The sequence below is a fragment of the Pavona decussata genome, unplaced genomic scaffold (genome assembly GCF_977016875.1).
Source record: "Pavona decussata unplaced genomic scaffold, jaPavDecu1.1 SCAFFOLD_90, whole genome shotgun sequence".
NCBI classification, from domain to species: Eukaryota; Metazoa; Cnidaria; class Anthozoa; order Scleractinia; family Agariciidae; genus Pavona; species Pavona decussata.
In genome coordinates this window covers 244974-262969 of record NW_028145507.1, presented here as the reverse complement: position 1 = coordinate 262969, position 17996 = coordinate 244974, and the positions used below count along the sequence as shown (strand labels likewise).

Sequence of the window (17996 nt, the reverse complement as noted above, 5' to 3'; positions counted from 1 at the left end):
ATAACTCTCTCAGGATTTTTGTTCTTTATTATTTGCAACCCTGCACAGAAAAGAACTCTGCTGTATGGTGGCTGTCATTTTAATGGCTATGTGTAGCTTACAACTAAGCTAATCCACAGTCTTAAAAGTTAGATCTTAATATCTTAATAATTATTATTATCTGAGAGTACCTTTCATAGGGAAGAACACATTTAATTTTAATTAGTGTATTTTGTTACTTCTGGGTTTAAGTTTTTCTTTTTTGTTTAACAGCAATCTGGTATGGTAGATGCACCATCTGCAATGCTACGTTCCAGCAGAGGTTCAATTTATGAAGCACGGAAGTCAGTTCATCTGGGTGATGGTGCTGAATTAGACATAGTTCCTGATCTTACAAATTTTAGACCTGTCACACTTACAGTCAGCAGTTTCTTCAAACAGGTATGCTTCTCAGCATCACACAAAAGAACCGCCATGCTCAGTTGCCTTCATTTGAGTGATCATGCCTTAGGACTTCATCCAAAGCCTTAAAAAGTTAAAACCACCTTGTACAAGATGATAAGCAGTACAACAGGAAGTACACTCAACTCGCGATAACTCAAACCCTTACTAACTTGAACCTCGGCTAACTCTAGCCAAAATTGATTTCCCCGGGGTTTGCATCATACATTTACTGTAATTTTAATCTCAATAAACTTAATTGTAACTCAAACCCTCAATAACTCGAACCTCCCGATTAATTGAACCAATTTAAATTGTGCAGTTCCAGAAAATATCCATACCCTCCCCACGGAAGGTTTTTTATTTTAACCCCCCACTACCTCGGAATTTCCGTTCCAAAGGGTTTATGATGACCCCCCTCCCTCCACCCCTGCGGAATTTCCAGGTTTTTAAAACCCTCCTCCCTGAAACCCTCGGAAGTACAAAATCCATTTAGACTAAGAAAATTGATGACTCACACTATTACGATCAATTGTTTTGTTATTGAGGCAACGTCGCCTACTCTAGTTCAGCTATTTACAACACTTCGCTATTTTACTTGTTTATCCTTTTGCTAAATTTATATCTGGAAAAAAAAAATAGGAAAATGCTCTAAAATGGTCGATTTTTTACGCCAGTAAAACATGGCTTAATTCTTTGTTGTTGCGTAGTTTATGTTTATAACTTTCTCGAAGACAATCAATAATAATAGATTAGTTCAGAAGCGCCAGGGCTTATTAACTGACTATATTTCTTTTAAATGATGAACTCTGTAGCAGTAGCCCCGTGTTGCTCTCTTTAAAACCTGCAAACTTCGTGGTACTTAGTCTGCTTTGCTTTTTTTTGTGTTACATTGAATTTCGGTTACGTTCTGATTTATAATCTAGAAATATTGTTCCATTTTCACTCGACTTCTCTACAATTAAATTTGATTAAAATGTACACTGTGTGAATAGAAAGAAGCAGTAAACACCGTTTTTCCTTATTTTCGGTCATTTGTCCTCAACTCCTGATAACTCAAACCTTTTTCAATTGCCATTGAAGGTTCACATTATCAGGAGTTGACTGTAGCTCTCATTCTGCCATAACGCTTCAAGTTATGGTACAGGTCTCATGAAGAAAACCTGACTTTTGTTAAATTAATGTTTCTTTTTTTATTTAAACTGTAGTATAATTTGTAAAAATAATTCAGGCAATCATTGCTTATATCATCCTTTTTCTTCTGTTCAGGAATCAGATAAATTGAAAGATGATGACCTGTACAAATTCTTAGCTGACCTGAAAAGACCGTCATCTGTATTAAAACGTCTCAAGTGCATTCCAGGTGATTTTTATGTTTAGTGTTGTAGTCCTTTTGTTGTGTAATCCAGGTAATTTTTGTTTACTGAGTGAAACATCTCAACGATAATACTAAGAAAGTCCTTCAAGTACCAGGGTGGACCTCAGATTCGTATAAAAATGTCTGGGGTGCTTGTTGGAACCTTTTTTTTTTTGGTGAAGTTACTTGTAGCTAGTAGACCATTATTGTGTTTTGTGGGCAAAGTAAGTCAAATTCATTTTCACTTCTAATGGCTACCAATTCTGATGAGTACAGTAGTTTTGCTTCCTACCCAGAGATATTGTTTTCTGGTTTGTGTTCTAAAAGGTACCAGGGTACGTAAAGTGGTAATTAAATTTTAAACAATCCAAGTGGTAGCAAACACTAACTAAATGGTAAACGGAGTTTCCGTAAAATGATAACTACATGATTGTATTTTATCCAGACAAGTATTTCATTAACTTCTACCAAATATTGATGTGCATGCCCCTTAGTGCCTTATCATCAGTTTCTACATATTTGGAAAATTGTTGTTTAATGTCTTAATTGTGTAAGAGATGTAATGTCTCTCTTTGTATTTATTTAATACATTATTATTAAATGGATGCATGTAGAAATCAAGCTTTGGATACTTGTCTGTCTACTAACCTGATTAGTTACTTATCCCAAAATTAATTTTAAGAACCCTCAGAGGTTAGAAGGAAAAGTTTAAAATGGTACACCAACCGGAGTAACTACATGTAGTGTATTCCTGCCTGTATAGTTTGCTGGCTAATTTTGAGTGTACTGTGTTTTGTTATTATTGTCTTACCAATTAGCTTTGTTATGTTACAGGTACACTAAAGCTGGACATTTCTCCTCCTGGAGACAAACCACCTTACTGTTTAACTTCTGAGTTACACCAGGTATTCATCAAGTTTTATTTGCTCTTTTTTTTTTTTGACAAGAAGAGAAAACAATATTGAAATTTAATTAAAAATTAAATAAATGTATTTCTGATCAGAAGATGGAAACTGCATTTACAGTGCAACGCACCTTAGCATGGCCACCCAACAAATTTTTTTTTTCAAGTTAGCCAATTAGGACATCTTTCTCCTTGTTCATAAAATACAAAACAACATGATTGGCTAACTTGTAAAAAAAGTTTATTGGGTGGCCCAGTAAGGTGCGTTGCACTGTAAGTTCCTTACAGTCTTGTTCCCTGCAATATATACTACTATCTGATTTTATTGAAATGTGCATTGTACACTTAACATAAAGCAAAATATATGATAAATGGTCCACCAAACCGTCAAAGTTTGTTGCTATGTTGTGGACATCTTGTTATCAAAATATTGCCTTTTACAAATTACCATGTTTTTATTTTGTATTGGTGTGTCAAGTAGTATGATTTTCCTTCCTAGTTTTCATTTTTTTTGTTTTAGTGCTTTCTTGAAGGGGAAGTATCAACAGAACCTAAAAGTATCGCTCAAATTTGTTGTTGATTGTCACCCAAGTGTACTAAGACTATCAATGAGTGTCTCTGGCCACAGATGGACTGAGTTTAGAGTGGACTGTAACTTGAAAAAAGTTAGACGAACTGTTTTCAAGATGTCAAAATTTTGTTCCCAAAATGCACCAGAGCAGGTCATGAGTTGCTCCTATTAAAAATTCACTTGATTTCTTTTTCTTGATGTTCTAGAATTGTTTTGTAACCAAGTGAAGGTGCTTTAGCACCATTTTCACCACAAAAGTTGAAAATCCGTGTGATACTTCTCCTTTAACATTATCTTGAATGGCAGGTTTCTGGTAGCTGTGGGGGCTTGTGACTACTGAATTCTCTGCAATATTTAAAATATATTGTGTTCATTATATACATCAGTGCCATAAAAAATATTATTATTTTTTTGGGTGGGAGGCAGCGTGGTCGAGTGGTTAGGGCGCCGGACTTGAAATCCGGTGGTCCTGGGTTCAAGTCCCGCTCTGACTGCTAGCTGGACTTGTTTCTCGGTAGCCCCAAGTTCAACTCCTCGGCCGCGCTTGGTGCTGCCTCCTGCCAGTTGGGATTTTTAACCATGTTATTTTCAATTTGTATTATTTCTTTATGAAGTTTAATGCTCGGCCCCACTAGCACTTGTGCTATAGACACTGCCGAGGGTAAATAAAAGTTTTTTTTTTTTTTTATTTGTCCTCAGGTAAACCCATACCCTGATGGACAGGGTAGACCAACCAAAGAAATTGAAGAGTTTGCCCCCAGAGAAGTGTTTACACCTTACCTCACGTACAAGTAAGACATCTGTGTGTTAACGTGTTAACAAAAAATAATGTCATGAGAAGAAATAGGTGGTAGTGACTTGAAATGTTTGGAGAACTTCTTCATGGCTTCATCATCTTGAAATTCTTGGTAATGCCAGTCATGGATATTTACCAATATTGCTAACAACTGCAAATGAATGTGTTTTCAGGAACTTGCTGTATGTGTACCCGTTGAGTGTCAATTACACTAGCCGCAGTTCATCAGCCAGGAACATTGCAGTGAAGGTACAGTTTCTGGCTGGAGAAGAAATGGCTCCTCTTGAGGTAAGCTCAGTTGACCAATGTCAGGGTCCATCTTTGAGCGAGAAAGTAAAAATTAACTGTGCTGGACTGAGGGATATCTTGTAGTGAAATTAGGAAAGCTTCCCAGGGGAGTAGGAATGGAAGAAAAATGAGAGGACTTGCCTCCTATCAGTGTGGCAAATTCAAGGGAATGCCAAATTATAAATTACACCTCGTCAGAGTATAAAAAGAAAACTTTCAGCCAATTATTGAAATGAAGTTCAGACAGGGTTTAGCAAGCTATGGTTAAAATGATAATATATTGTGGCCAAGCCAAATAGTTAAACATTGTTTACTGTTAAAAGAAGGCATATAGAAGCAATGATTGGACATGCATATACTGAAAATACATATAATATCTAAAGGTCTTGATTATATAATGTCTTAAACCTTAGTCGGTGGTGCTGCTGAGGGACAATGCAACAGTTTTTGAAAAGCTAGCTCAAGCTTCAAGTTGAAAGTTCATTTCTTTATGCATTTGGTCCATTTAACAATCCATGTTGGCATGGTCCTCCACAATGGATTCAGCAGCTGCAATGTTAACTGGCTCTTCTGGTGTAATGGGTTGTTTAGCGTATTGTGAATGACAGTAGACTGTGGAGCAACAAGGCTTTAAAACAGTCCAATCAGTGAACTGCTTTTATATTCTCAACCAGCGCTTTTCCGAGGACCTTCAACTTCACATCTAATGCCATGGCTTTGATTAGTTCTCTGATGTGAATCAAAATAATGTGGAATAAATGATTCTAATAAAAAGCACAACGCTTTTTGAGTTCAAGCCATCTTCAGTTAAATTACAAAGCTAAATGAATGGCTATATAAAGGTAATTTAACTGAAGATGGCTTATGTTCAAGCCAAAACATGTCTCATTTTAAACTTATATAAAACTTTAAATCTCAGAAGCATTGTGCTTTTTATCAGTCTGAGAATCATTTCTTGTCTCCTGCTACTGAGACCTTGTGGTAAAAGTTAATGTGGAATAAGGGTGCTCCTTTTAGTATATTGAAAGAGTAATTTAAACCTTGTGAGACAGGCTTTGTTGTGTTTGTTTTCAGTGTTTGTTTGGCAAATCAAGTACGGCTGCAATGCAGTCAGAAGTCTGGTCTGCAGTGACTTATCACAATAAGTATGGCATGTTTGGATTATTTTATTTGTGCTTTACTTGTTATTATTAAATTTTTCAAGTTTGTGTGATTTATGTACCATCAAGGATTTTTGTTTTGGGTTAATTTTTGGACTTTTGATCCTGACAGTATGCAAGGAGGGATATAATTTCTTAAGTCAAATACTAATCATCTAATTTGTGAAACATAACCATTGCACAACTAGAAAAATGTTGCTGTTTGTGGACAATGATATTTATCTATTTTTCTGCTCCATTTGTGGTCCAAACAAAATGCCTTATCCCTTAAAGTGGTTTTCAGAAAACTAAGGTATTGATTTTTTAACAGTCATTTAAGTGAGTTGCTGTCTTTGATTTTAGGGCTCCAGACTTTTATGAAGAAGTGAAGATGAAGCTACCAGTTAACATGACAGCTGAGCACCATCTGCTTTTCACATTTTATCACATCAGCTGTTCAACAGGCAAGAAACCTGATGAGAAAGTACCTATTGAAACACCCATTGGATACACGGTATGTTTGGTTGGATAAGGGTTCATTCTACATCTGTAGAGATTGGCCAGTGAGGGCCCAGTGGGCCCTCTTCTGTAATTTAAGAGGGCCCCTTTTCAAGAAATGGGGCCCAAGAAAGGGGGCTCCCCAAAAAGATATTTGAACTTCTTTGTACAGTCTATTCAGTGAGAAATCAATGTCTTATTAAATGGTAATGTAACATTTATAAACAACTTTGTAGATCTTTATAGTAGTAATGGTAGTAGTAGTAGTAGTAGTATTAACAGTAGTAGTAGTAGTAGTAGTCTTTATTTAATGATGGTAATACATAATAGTGCCTGACACCAATAAACTAATATCAATACTTTAAATAGATAAAAACAAAAGAAGGCACTTGAAGACGGTGATTTTGCTTGAGGTATTCCAATTCAAAGTGAAAACTATTGACTAAAATAACTAAATTGAGTGATTACCTTGAGAATCATTGATTAGAAGAGCTAAAGGGACAGTCAGTTTGGTCTCTAAAAAATTGGCATAACTGACAGACGTAGGGTTTGATGTCTGTGAACATGAGTAAATATCAAACACAATTCTGATTAAGTATCAAGAGTATGTAAGAGTATTAATTAAACAAACTCTGCCAATGAAATTGAATGGTTCTTCAATAATGCAGATTTTCAAGGTTTGCAACTCTTTGCAGAAAATGGATTAAGTTTTGGGCTGTTTCGTCAAATGAAAATCTTCCAGAGGGAGGACGGGTGTATTTATATTTGACAAATTTCCAAAAGGGTTGGGGAGGGGGGTGGGGGGTGTTGCTTAGAAAACTACCTAGAAAAATGGAAAATCCTGGGGAGTGGGGGGGGGGGGGGGGGACCTGTGTGAAATTCCCTCCGTGGTGGGGGGGTATGGATATTTTCTGGACCCACACAATTTTTGATAATGCATTTAAATTATGTGACACCCTGGTAAGTTTGGGTGTTTAAAGATGAATTTGTATGGGAATAGTGACTACATGTATAATTATAGGAAAAGAGTTACTCAGAAGCAATTCAAGAAAGTGCAGAATATGAACATAGAAACAAAGAAAGAAAAGAAAGGCAATAGAGACATTAAGAGGCTGTTAATTTTTTAAGTATAGAGCAGTGGTCATGTCAATTGTATTGTCAGTGGTGTTTTTAAATACTTTATTGAGAAATAAGTATGATGCTTATCCTTGAGCACAATTTTGTGCACCCAGTTTGACACACCAACATAAAGTTTTTGCAGCTTTTTTTTTCAAATTGCGTAAATCCCACAAAGCTACGCTCTAGAATAAACCCTGTTGGATTCCATATATTATAAACCTCCAAGAATCATTGATTATATTTTTATCTCAAGAGTTTGTGTCGTGACCTGCCTTGATTTTTATGCGTGGAACATTCAGTCCTTGTGTTTGCTAACCTTAATTTTTGTTTTTATGTAATGAGGTTACCATGAGTTAGCATGTGATGAAATTCTGCTCTTAACCTTTTTACAGTGGATCCCTGCTGTGAAGGATGGCCGGTTGTCATTGGGTGAATTTCATCTTCCTGTTTCATTGGAGAAGCCACCCCCAAGTTATAGTATGCTTTCCCCAGAGGTACCGTACGGACTCACTCTGTCTGATTGTATCTTGGTACTATAAACAAAAAAGAAAGAAACACTAGCAGAAAAGCTACACTCACAGAACAACTCAAATCTTGGAAAAAAATTATCCATATTAAAAAAATCATCATCTAGTCGTAAAAAAGCTTAACTCTGTGTGTATTGAACTCCAAATATTAAATCCTTAATACTTGCAAATTTAACATCTTGGTCTACTGCTGTACTGAGACAAATCTGGCGTCTCACTTTGTCTTGTTCAATTCACGCCCCCAAAATTACTATGGGTTAGGATACGGCCAGATTCTGCCATGTCTAGCTGTAAATTTTCGTACAGGTTCCTTCTACTTATCAAGTCGTCAAATCTAAATGTGAATGGGGATAGAAAACAGCAGTCTTCATAATTGCCATGTTTGAGTTCACCCTGTGGTTTCATCTGTGTAGACGTGGTATCATTATTTTGTTCTTTAATTCTTTAAAGGTTCCACTTCCTGGCATGAAATGGGTGGAGGGCCACAAAGGAGTTTTCCATGTTGCTGTTAGGGCAGTGTCTTCCATTTATACACAGGTAAACATTTAGCTGTTCTTACCACCTATAATTCTGATGTTTTTTTGAAAGTATATTTCAAAGGCTCATTTTTGAGGGGAGGGTTAATTATTGGAGGGAATTGTACACTTCAAACAGAGCTGTCACAGTGATTTTGTTACAAATGATAATAAAATTATTGTTATTGCTTTCATTGAGTCCCCAGACTTGCCTCTTGAAAAACAGTGAGTGCCAGTTTGAAATCCATGCATCCCTCAACATAACTACAATCCTTTTAACAAACACCAAAAGAACCCAAGATAACAAAATCACCACACCTGTCATTAGCAATCAGGGTCTGGCTATCACAGCCGGCAACCACACTGAAGTCAGTGTTCCAGATAACTTTCAAAGTCAGGAAGTCAATGAATCATTTTAAGGGGTCAATAGACATGGATCTCTCCAAATCTTCTCAAGTTTACTATTCAGTTTGTCAGAGTTTTGACCTTAGACCCACTCTTATCTGGACCACAATCAACACAAAGATAACTGGATTTTTTACTGGCCTACAGGGTGTCAAAATGACTGAAAGACTTAGAATCAAGACTTGCCTCTATTTATGAATGGCTAATAAATAATACAATACAAGCCCATGGAGTGTTGGAGTTGCTTGCTTCGGCTAAGATTTCAAAGGCTTATTTTTTGTGAGAACTTATTCTTAGGGGATGAAGGGTTGATATTTAGTCTTCCATGGATTACGAAAACAGATGAACTTAGGGCATGTACAGAAACAAACAATAAAACATTGACAAATCCAAGATGTCTTTGAAACACACGATTGAATAAAATAATCCAGCATTCATCTGCTAAGAAAATTAATAAACAACTGCTAAAAACCAACTGCAGAGAAAACTTGCATTACTAGAAAATACATTAGCTAGATAAACCTTTATTTCTTGCTTTCAGGAGTTACATATCCACAAATTTCTGAAGACTTGCCATCAAATTGAGGGGCGGATAACATCATCACCAACCCGTAGCACTGAAGGAAATTTGGAGACTGCATTGAGAAAAAGCATTGTTGACTTGTCCAAGGCACGGGAGGAGCCTCTTGTGAGGTTTCTGTACCTTGTTTTGGACAAGCTTATCTTGCTTCTAGTTAGGCCACCTATTATATCAGGAACTGTAGGTATAGACCTCAAGTTATGTGTTTAATCTTCCTTGTTATATTCCATATGCATTCACTGGGTGGTTGGGTGTCTTGTCAACAGCCAAGTCCTTGAGAAAGCTGTGAGTCACTTTTTATTTGCCAGGAAACAGGGTGGTTGGCTGCTTGGTTCAAATAGTCCAACCGTGGCTCACAAGCAGTGGACTAGATTTAGACCTTGTTAGGCCCAGCACAAGCCTATATAATGGTATTAGGCCTAGGTAGATCCAATACATCTCTAACTACCAGTGACCAATATAGTTTTAGCCTGCAGTCTGCATTTTACACGCGTCTGACTGATTGGTACATGGCCATGGCTGGTGATAGCAAGGGATGGAACACACATAAATTACTTTTGCATTTGGATATTCCAGTTGAAATAAGATTTCAAGAAGTTCTTTGATCTTGCAAATTTCCCATTGTCTTTTGGTTGGAGCTTTGTTGTTTGAAGAGAGGACAAGTTACATGTAAATCCAGTGATTACATCCCTATTCAGCAGACAGTGTCTTCCAAGCCATCCATTTATCTGTTGGATAAGGATGTATCCACTTGATGAAGTTTTCTACTCAGGTACATTAGTGACAGGGTGGTGCAAAGACCTTAAACAGGTTTGAAATTAGTGATAGGAGACTTTTTTGAGGGTAGACAGATTCTGTAGGACTTTTTATTGGGTGGAGGGATTAGGACTGGGACATTTTGATGGATTTCCTGTAGAAAATAATATAATAATGTTATACTCTAAACCATTGGGACTTTTTGAAGGTCCAGTTTAAGCCCTAAAATGAATTTTTTGTGTCTAATAACTTGACTTCATTTGCACCTCCCCATCACTAATACACTTTAGTACCCCCCCCCCCCACCCTGTCTTCAGCATGCCTTTGTTTTAATCCCGTTGTCCAACAGATGTTGGCCAACCATTCACACACATGAAAGCTACTGATCAGTACTACATGTACACAGTGTTGTTGCCTTTTATGACCACTGTACAATGTGGTTGTATCGTAAGAGTCAGTAAAGGAAATTCTGGGTTGTGATATTTCTAATGTAAGCTACTCAAAAGCTGATAGCTTTCTAGTGGTGCTGTTCATTTTTCAATTTTCTTCCTGAAAATTGGTAGTTTGGTAGAAATAAGTGAATGTTTAATAGGTGACAGAGTGTACTTGTTTTAACAGTGAACATTGGCCAAGCAGCGTTTGAGTCACTGACACAGATTGTTCACCGGCTTCATCAGATGCTGGAGAACAGCCAGGATGAACATGGCCGTAACCAGCTACTGGCATCCTACATCACTTATGTGTTTGCTGCACCTTATAACCACTCACCAACAGCGTCACCAGAACACTTTACAGGTTAGATTTGTTTCAATCATTTTAAGCTGCCTTATGCACTTTTCAACCTTTCATGAAATTCATACATATTTTTTCATACATTTTACTTCCTTCCCTTCATCCTTCACTGGTATATTATGAACTCAAAGAATGACCAGCTCCCAGTTGGCTTGATAGCTCAGTTGGTAGAGCACTGCACCGGCATCACAGAGGTCATGAGATCGAATCCCATTCAAGCCCAATCTTGTACCCAGAGTCCTCAGGCTTTTTGGTCAGCGGGTGGGTGCCAGGAGAGACTCTGGGGACATCGAAAAAATTCCCATTTTTTTTATTGGCTGTTCCGTAATGGTTTCCATTGTTTTACCACAGAAATCCTGCAGTAATAAAATTCGATGTTCCCAGAGTCTCTCCTGGAGACTAACCGCTGTCCAAAGAGCCTGAGGACTCTGGGTACGAGATTGATTCAAGCCTGGGTTTTTTTCAGGCTTTGGTTGCATAATTATATAACTGTGTAGGCCTCTCATTAATACTTTCACCCGCAGTGTAAAGATGTGACATTAACAACAACAACACTGTATTTCGTGTCACAACAAGATCTTATAGTCAGTTATCTGCAAGTAGCAAAGACTAATCAAGGCAGATGACTAATACTTGTCCTGTAGTTTGAAATTTTTGTGGATTTTCCATGATTCCGTGAAAATAAACTCCTGTCAAAAAAAGTCATCAAAAATTCACCCCTTTTGTTTACATTACTTTCAATTTAATTGGTTGCAAACAATATAATGACGACAACCTGTATTCTTTACAGTTGTAATAGTCTTCAATTTATTCCCATTATTAAAGTCTGAAATTCAAATTCATGAAAATTTGTTCCCGCGAAACACAAAAAAATCGGTAATGCACAAAATTATACTCCCCCCAAAATTTCATGCCACACGGTAGAATAATTATCAGAGCTCATTTTCTTATATTAAGTGTCCTAGGTAGAGTAAGTCACTGTAGTCCAAAGGTTATTTTGCCTCCAAACTCTCAGGGATAGAGATTTACTTTTTTAATCTACCTTTTTTAGGAGAGACAGGACGTTCAGCAAGTATCCCAATAGGCCTGCAGGGTAAAATTCGGCAGAAGCTTTCAAGCAGTAATCCCCAACTCAACGCACCATTGGCTGATCAACAGCAAGAGTCACATGGGTCTGGAAAATGGGTTGATGGTGATGATGAGCCTATGATATGTGAGGGTTTGAACATGCCTGGCAATAGAAGCAGCATGGCAGAGGCACGGTCAAGCTCACTTGCTGTCCCTGGTCTTGGCCATAGCAGCAGCAGCAGTAGAAAGGTACTCATTCCAATAAAAAAGATGTTAATATGTAGCAGAAAGTTATGCAAAATGACTTGGGTATTTTCATGTCAGTTTCTTGGGTTCCCAAGAAAAAAAACTAACAAGCAAAAACATCCAGTTGTATTATTATTATTATTATTATTATTATTATTATTATTATTATTATTATTATTATTATTATTATTATTATTATTATTTCTGGTGGATAAATTACTTATTGCATGACAATTTTCTTTCTTCAATTCAATGCTTTTTATGTTGTTTTCATTACATGCACTCTAGTTTAGTGTTATACAGTTTCCATGTACACTGAATTTGGTGAGCAATTGCATTCGTTTGAAAAAAAAAACAAAAAAAAAAACAACGACAACAACAACAACAACGACTATAATAAAAAATGTTAGCCATTGTCTTGGTCTGGTATTGATATCTTTTGAACAGTGACTTTGTAGCTGTCACTTGCAGTTATATAAATGACCCCTTTTTTTTGTTTTTTTTATTTTTTTATAAACTAAACTAGTGAGCAGCACTCTGCGAACTGAAGCTGTAAAACTTGTTTTATTCCCCTACGCGTTTCGTATCTTTCGTTGCCTGCTTGCACCACTTTTAAATATTAAACACTACTGCAAAATGTTTTTCCATTTCTCCCATCTTGGGAGTGCTTCCCATACACTTCCCATCCCTTTGTCTCCCGACTCCCCCCCCCCCCCCCACCCTGTTAGTAGAGTGTTTCTTTTGGCAAGTTTTTTAGTATGTACAAAGTCCATGTCCCCGCTCCCTTACTTAAGCAACTTCAGAAAATTGTGTCTTGATTTTTCCCTCTTATTTACATTTGCTGGGGGTGGTGTCGGGCACTTCTTTGTTGTCCAAGAGTTAATAGACCATCTCCGAGATTAGTTGAAGCATTTATGATCATGTACTGTAGTTGGTAAAATGTGTGGGAAAAGATGCAGTATGTATAGCTTTCAATGGTATTGTTGTTTTTTCAGTTAGTGCATGAGGAATTAGCTTTACAGTGGGCAGTGGCCAGTGGACCTCTGAGAGAAACAGCAATGGCACATGCTTGGTTCTTTTTTGACCTCATGGTAATGGTTCAGATTTGAAATTTACTGGCAACTTAGTGTGATTACAGTACATCCTAACCACCACTGTGACTAACAAAGCCTCTCCGTAATGAAAACCTCTCCGCAAGACCAGAAACAGTAGTAATTTTATTTTGTTCAACTGTAATTTTATTTTCCGGAAAAACTGGATCGGTATGTGTTGATCAGGGTTGGAGTGTACCTTGAAAGTTCTTTAATATGAAAATCTAACTCCATGGCCAAATTCGAGTTAAAAAGACAAAATAAACATTGTTGTACCCTTTAAAATTGTACTTTTGTCCTGAAACGTCCTTGAAAAGTTTAAAAAAAATTTCCCCCAAGTAAGCGTACCCTGATTGACTCGGTAAGGTATAAACATCTTATTTGTGAGGAGCAGGTTTCAGACTTTTGTTGCAGTTGGAAGGCATCCGATATTAAATGCTCTTTTAAATTTGAATTGTTGCTTCACAGTTTAAAAGTATGGCCCAGCACCTTGAGAACACAGACAAGTTCTTCTGGACAAGAAAGAGTCGTTTTCCTGATCAATTCTTGGGTGACATACGAGCCATGGTTAACTCCACAGTCTATGAAATCACCACTAAACTTGAGGTGGGTACGTTAGACACCTGTAGATACAGTGATTATCCACAATTAGTATATACCACACAAGTGAATAGTACTTTTCGCGCGCGTTGATTGGCTAGCTCGGAGGTGATTAGTCAAGTACTATTCACCTCCGAGCAGCCGAAGAAAAACAAGATGGCTTCCCGTCTCGCTACTGTTAGTTAAGAGGAAATTATTTCGATAAACGAGCCGGCTGTTAAAAAAAATACATAAATGGCAACAAAGTTTGGTTTGACGGCATCAAATGGTAAGTTATTTAATCTTTTCAACCTCATATTTCAAGGTGAAAATGAAAATACAATCCCTTGTTTACGAAAACTGGCGAGCACTAAAATTACAATGAAAGCAATTAAACATCTAATAATTTTCAGCATGGTTTCAACAACAAGACGAATTTTACAAAAAAAAAAATGAAGAAATGACGTTGTAGGAACTAAACAAGTGTCTCCAAAAGTTTTATTTGTCTGCAAGAGAGCGAGTCGGAACTTTCTACAATAAGGGACGGACCATTAGAAAAGTGATGGGGGGGGGGGGGGGGGGGTGGGGAAAATACAAAAAAAAAATTCGTGCAAGCCAAAATGCCCGAAAAAAAAATTCTTGCAAGCCGAGACGGAAGAAAAAAAAATTCTTGCAGAAGGAGATTAAGGAATTATTATAGAAAATACCTTTTAGTGTTTTAATGACAGAAAATTTCTTCCAGAATGCCCCAAAATGGCCTTTTTAATGTTTTGAAAATCTAAATTTTTTTGTGGAAGTTTGTTTTGTATGAACAACAAACCAACCCCACATTTTGTGTCGTGGCTGGAATTTACCCTTACTACAACTCAGTATTTTGTTTTGTGTTTGTAACTGGTAGTAAACCCAATAATCACGAGCAATAGGTCAATTAGTTTTGAAGAAAAACGATTTTGTCAGTAAAACGCTTCCAGCATATCTGCTTATCCATAAAGCGCTTTGTAGTTTTATTCGTTGGGCCACAGAGTGCTTCATGGTTACAAAATTTAAAAAACTGAGTCATTTTCAAGAAGTCCTGTTAAACGCTTGTAGGAGCATCTAGATTGAAGGGCAAGTGTTCACTTTATTCACCACAAAATGCTTTGTGGCTCATTGTCAATACCACAAAGTGCCCTGTAGGCAAATTAAAACCGCACAAAGTGCTTTGTGATCTGGTGATCGAAAGTACCTTGTATCTTGTGAATGACTTGCTGTTTACTGAAGGATTAAGGCGGTCAATAATCGACATAGTTTTAAAATAATTTATGTTTAAAGCTTTTACTGCAAAAATCAGGATGTAGGACAAATTTGCTTTGAATATAGTACGGTGAACCCTTTCTATTAAAGACGCACATCGTCGGGACCGACTCCAACTGTCTGGCGTCTCCCACTGTGTGTCCGTTGTTTTGATAAAAGCCTTTTCAGTTTTGCTTTTACAAGCATGTCTTTAAGCGATTTTCCTTTTGTATAAGAGATTCTTCCCTTTTGATCAAAACGTGATGCTACCGCTCTGCTTAATGGTGTTTATCTTGATCGTGAGGGGGAATTCTCATATATACTGAATGGAGGGTTTCTTACTGATCATTCTGAGCCGTTAGAATCCTTGGAATCTCATCAGTTGCTGTGTATACTACTTAGACACTAATTTCGTTGTTTTTGTTTAGTTTTGACCATTATGCTGTAATTTTTAGATATTGTCTCATGGCACTCTTAATTTGCCTTTTTCAAATGTTCTTCGCTCAAGAAACGTAATTCTTATCAGAAGAATAGAGTAGAATGCTATTCTTGTTAAAAGAATGAAAATTCTTGCGACGAGAATGAATTCTTCAAGCAAGAATAGATTACATGCAAATCTTCTGGGAAGAATAGTCATGACCAGAAATCTTTTGAGAAGAATAACCAGTTCTTTTGCGAAGAACCTTTAATCTTAAGGCTGGTTTCCATATGATCGCAGATCGCAATAAGGTCTGCGATCATATGGAAACCAGCCTTTATAAGAAGGAAACGAACCGATGGTTTTATTCACCATGACCATGCATGCCACATGTACGTTTCGAGTTTTCAGGCAGCTGCACGTGATAATAAGTGATTAACTAAATTAAAGAAGACAATTATAATATTCTCTTAATTTTATAACATATCAAATCATATCATGTCAATTATCATATAACATACATTTTTTTAACAAGCTTAATAAAATATAAAGTTAATTAAAATGTACATGCACATGCACAATATAAAATTGCAACATATTATTATAAAAATTTCTTAGAGCGTGGGTTTGAGATGAGATGTTAGATAGTTTTTGAGGTGCACAATCATCTCATTATATCTAACATCCGCACAAGTGCTCTATAGTAATAGTTTTATTAAAAGCAAACACGAAATGTTGCCTAATCTGGCTCGCACTTTTTTTCTTGCTGGGGCATACGTTGGCCATTTTTGCGGAGCATGTACAATAGTTCATAGACCATGGCAGCTAAGGCAATCGGTACTCTGGAATTGCTTTATACAATTATATATGATACAACGAAAAAGAATGGCAAAAGTATGTTCTAATAAAATTCAGTCCTTCAAAGTTAATTTAGGGAACATAGTTGGGCGACTATAACTGAAACGTATAAGAAGAAACAGAGATCTGGATAACCTGGAATAGCCTTTTCACGGTTATTTGTATTTTCACGGCTCATTTGTATTACAATGAAATCTAACATATACGTGAGGCAATTTCGGGCTATTTTGTAGTTTTAGCCCAAAATTGCCTCGCATCCACGTTGGATAATTAACATTGTAATGCAAATGAAAAACTCAACCGTGAAAAGGGCTATTGAAATAGATTATTGACATTTTATTTTTATAATGGTGGGGCGTTACATGATGGCACTGTTATTCAGTTTATAGAAATGGCTAACACATACACATACGTATTAAGAAAATGACTTATGTATAATTAAGAGTACACTTATTTGTCCATGTCACTTATGGGTTAAAGGTAATCATTCCAAGCCCACAATGTACAACTTTTTTAAAAAATCCTTTAGTTAAAGTTTTTTTTTCTGGAAAACAACAACAACAAAAAAAAATTCGTGCAGAGGGTATCAACCGAAAAAAAAATTCCTGCACAAGCACTGAGCGAAAAAAAAAATTCCTGCAAACTGAAAATCCCCCACCCCCCCCATCACTTTTCTAATGGTCCGTCCCTAAGAAATTGCTTACTGCGTGGCACGCGAGATTTAAAGTTTTGTACCATTTGTCAGTATATTGTCAGAAATAAAATAGTTTTTGGTCCACTAGTTACTCAGCTTGTGTGGTATATACTAAAACAATTATTCACCTCAGTTAAGTAGGTGAAGTTTGGCCAATTTCTATTTTTTCTTAAGTTATGACATCTTACAATTGTAGATAATTAACAATTAAGCATATCCAAAGTGCCAGCCGACTATTTCTTTTATGAAAAAATTATTTATTTTGAGAATGATGTACTATTTAGTCAGTGACACAAGCATACTCGGAAAAATTATCCGAGTGCTCCCAACAGGAGTTGACCGAATGACTTTCGATTACTAGTTCGGATGCTCTACCACTGAGCCACGGGAGACTCGCGGGAGCTAAGCAGGGGCACCCAACGGATCTTTTCGGTAAATTATCTGTTCGCAAGGTCCTCAATCCCCTACAATTTTCTGAAGGGAATTTTCACCTCGAATGTTCGTGATACGGGATATTTACGGCCTAATGTTTTCGAATTCATAAAAATGTCGTTTTGGACACCGAAAAAAGGTCAGCTAAGATTTTCGGAACGAAATAAGACCTAAGGTTTTCGGAAAATGGACAAAAATGCCCTAATAATTTCGAAAAGACTCAAGTTCCCCTAGAATGACCGAACAGATAAAAATGTTATAGCGCGGCTTGAATTGAACCTACAGACCTTTAAAGGCACTCCAGATAGCCTAAAATTGCGTTTCAGAGGATCTGAGAGAAAACTGTCGTTGGGTGCCCCTGGCTAGACGTGGATCCGATAGACTCTCATATACGTGATAAACGAACACCCTGCAGTTAATAGCATCAACATGAAATCACGAGTAACGCATTCCACGGATCCTATGTCCTCATAGATGACATATATTTAGCGCTGTCTCCTAAAGACACGGATCTATTAGACTCTCATATACGTGATAAACGAACAGCCTGCAATCTCACTGCAGATAAGCATGAAATCACGAGTCAGTTAAGAAATCCCCGGATCCTATGTCTTCATAGATAGCATTTATTTAGCGCTATCTGATATCTTGCAGTTTTAATAATCCGAGCC

The 17996-nt window shown here is 36.9% G+C and overlaps 1 protein-coding gene across 2 annotated transcripts in view; it reads left to right on the top strand.

Annotated features, from left to right (window-relative positions):
* LOC146474290 (dedicator of cytokinesis protein 7-like) overlaps positions 1 to 17996 on the top strand; it is a 50553-nt gene that overhangs the window by 10609 nt on the left and 21948 nt on the right. For both annotated transcript variants that reach the window (XM_085117179.1, XM_085117178.1), the window contains exons 12-25: positions 253 to 420; positions 1690 to 1783; positions 2612 to 2682; positions 3952 to 4043; positions 4222 to 4336; positions 5411 to 5481; positions 5839 to 5989; positions 7485 to 7586; positions 8070 to 8156; positions 9081 to 9303; positions 10494 to 10670; positions 11719 to 11984; positions 12977 to 13072; positions 13541 to 13678. In XM_085117179.1, the coding sequence (XP_084973305.1) occupies positions 253 to 420; positions 1690 to 1783; positions 2612 to 2682; positions 3952 to 4043; positions 4222 to 4336; positions 5411 to 5481; positions 5839 to 5989; positions 7485 to 7586; positions 8070 to 8156; positions 9081 to 9303; positions 10494 to 10670; positions 11719 to 11984; positions 12977 to 13072; positions 13541 to 13678 (1851 nt within the window). The remainder of the gene's footprint in view (positions 1 to 252; positions 421 to 1689; positions 1784 to 2611; positions 2683 to 3951; positions 4044 to 4221; positions 4337 to 5410; positions 5482 to 5838; positions 5990 to 7484; positions 7587 to 8069; positions 8157 to 9080; positions 9304 to 10493; positions 10671 to 11718; positions 11985 to 12976; positions 13073 to 13540; positions 13679 to 17996) is intronic.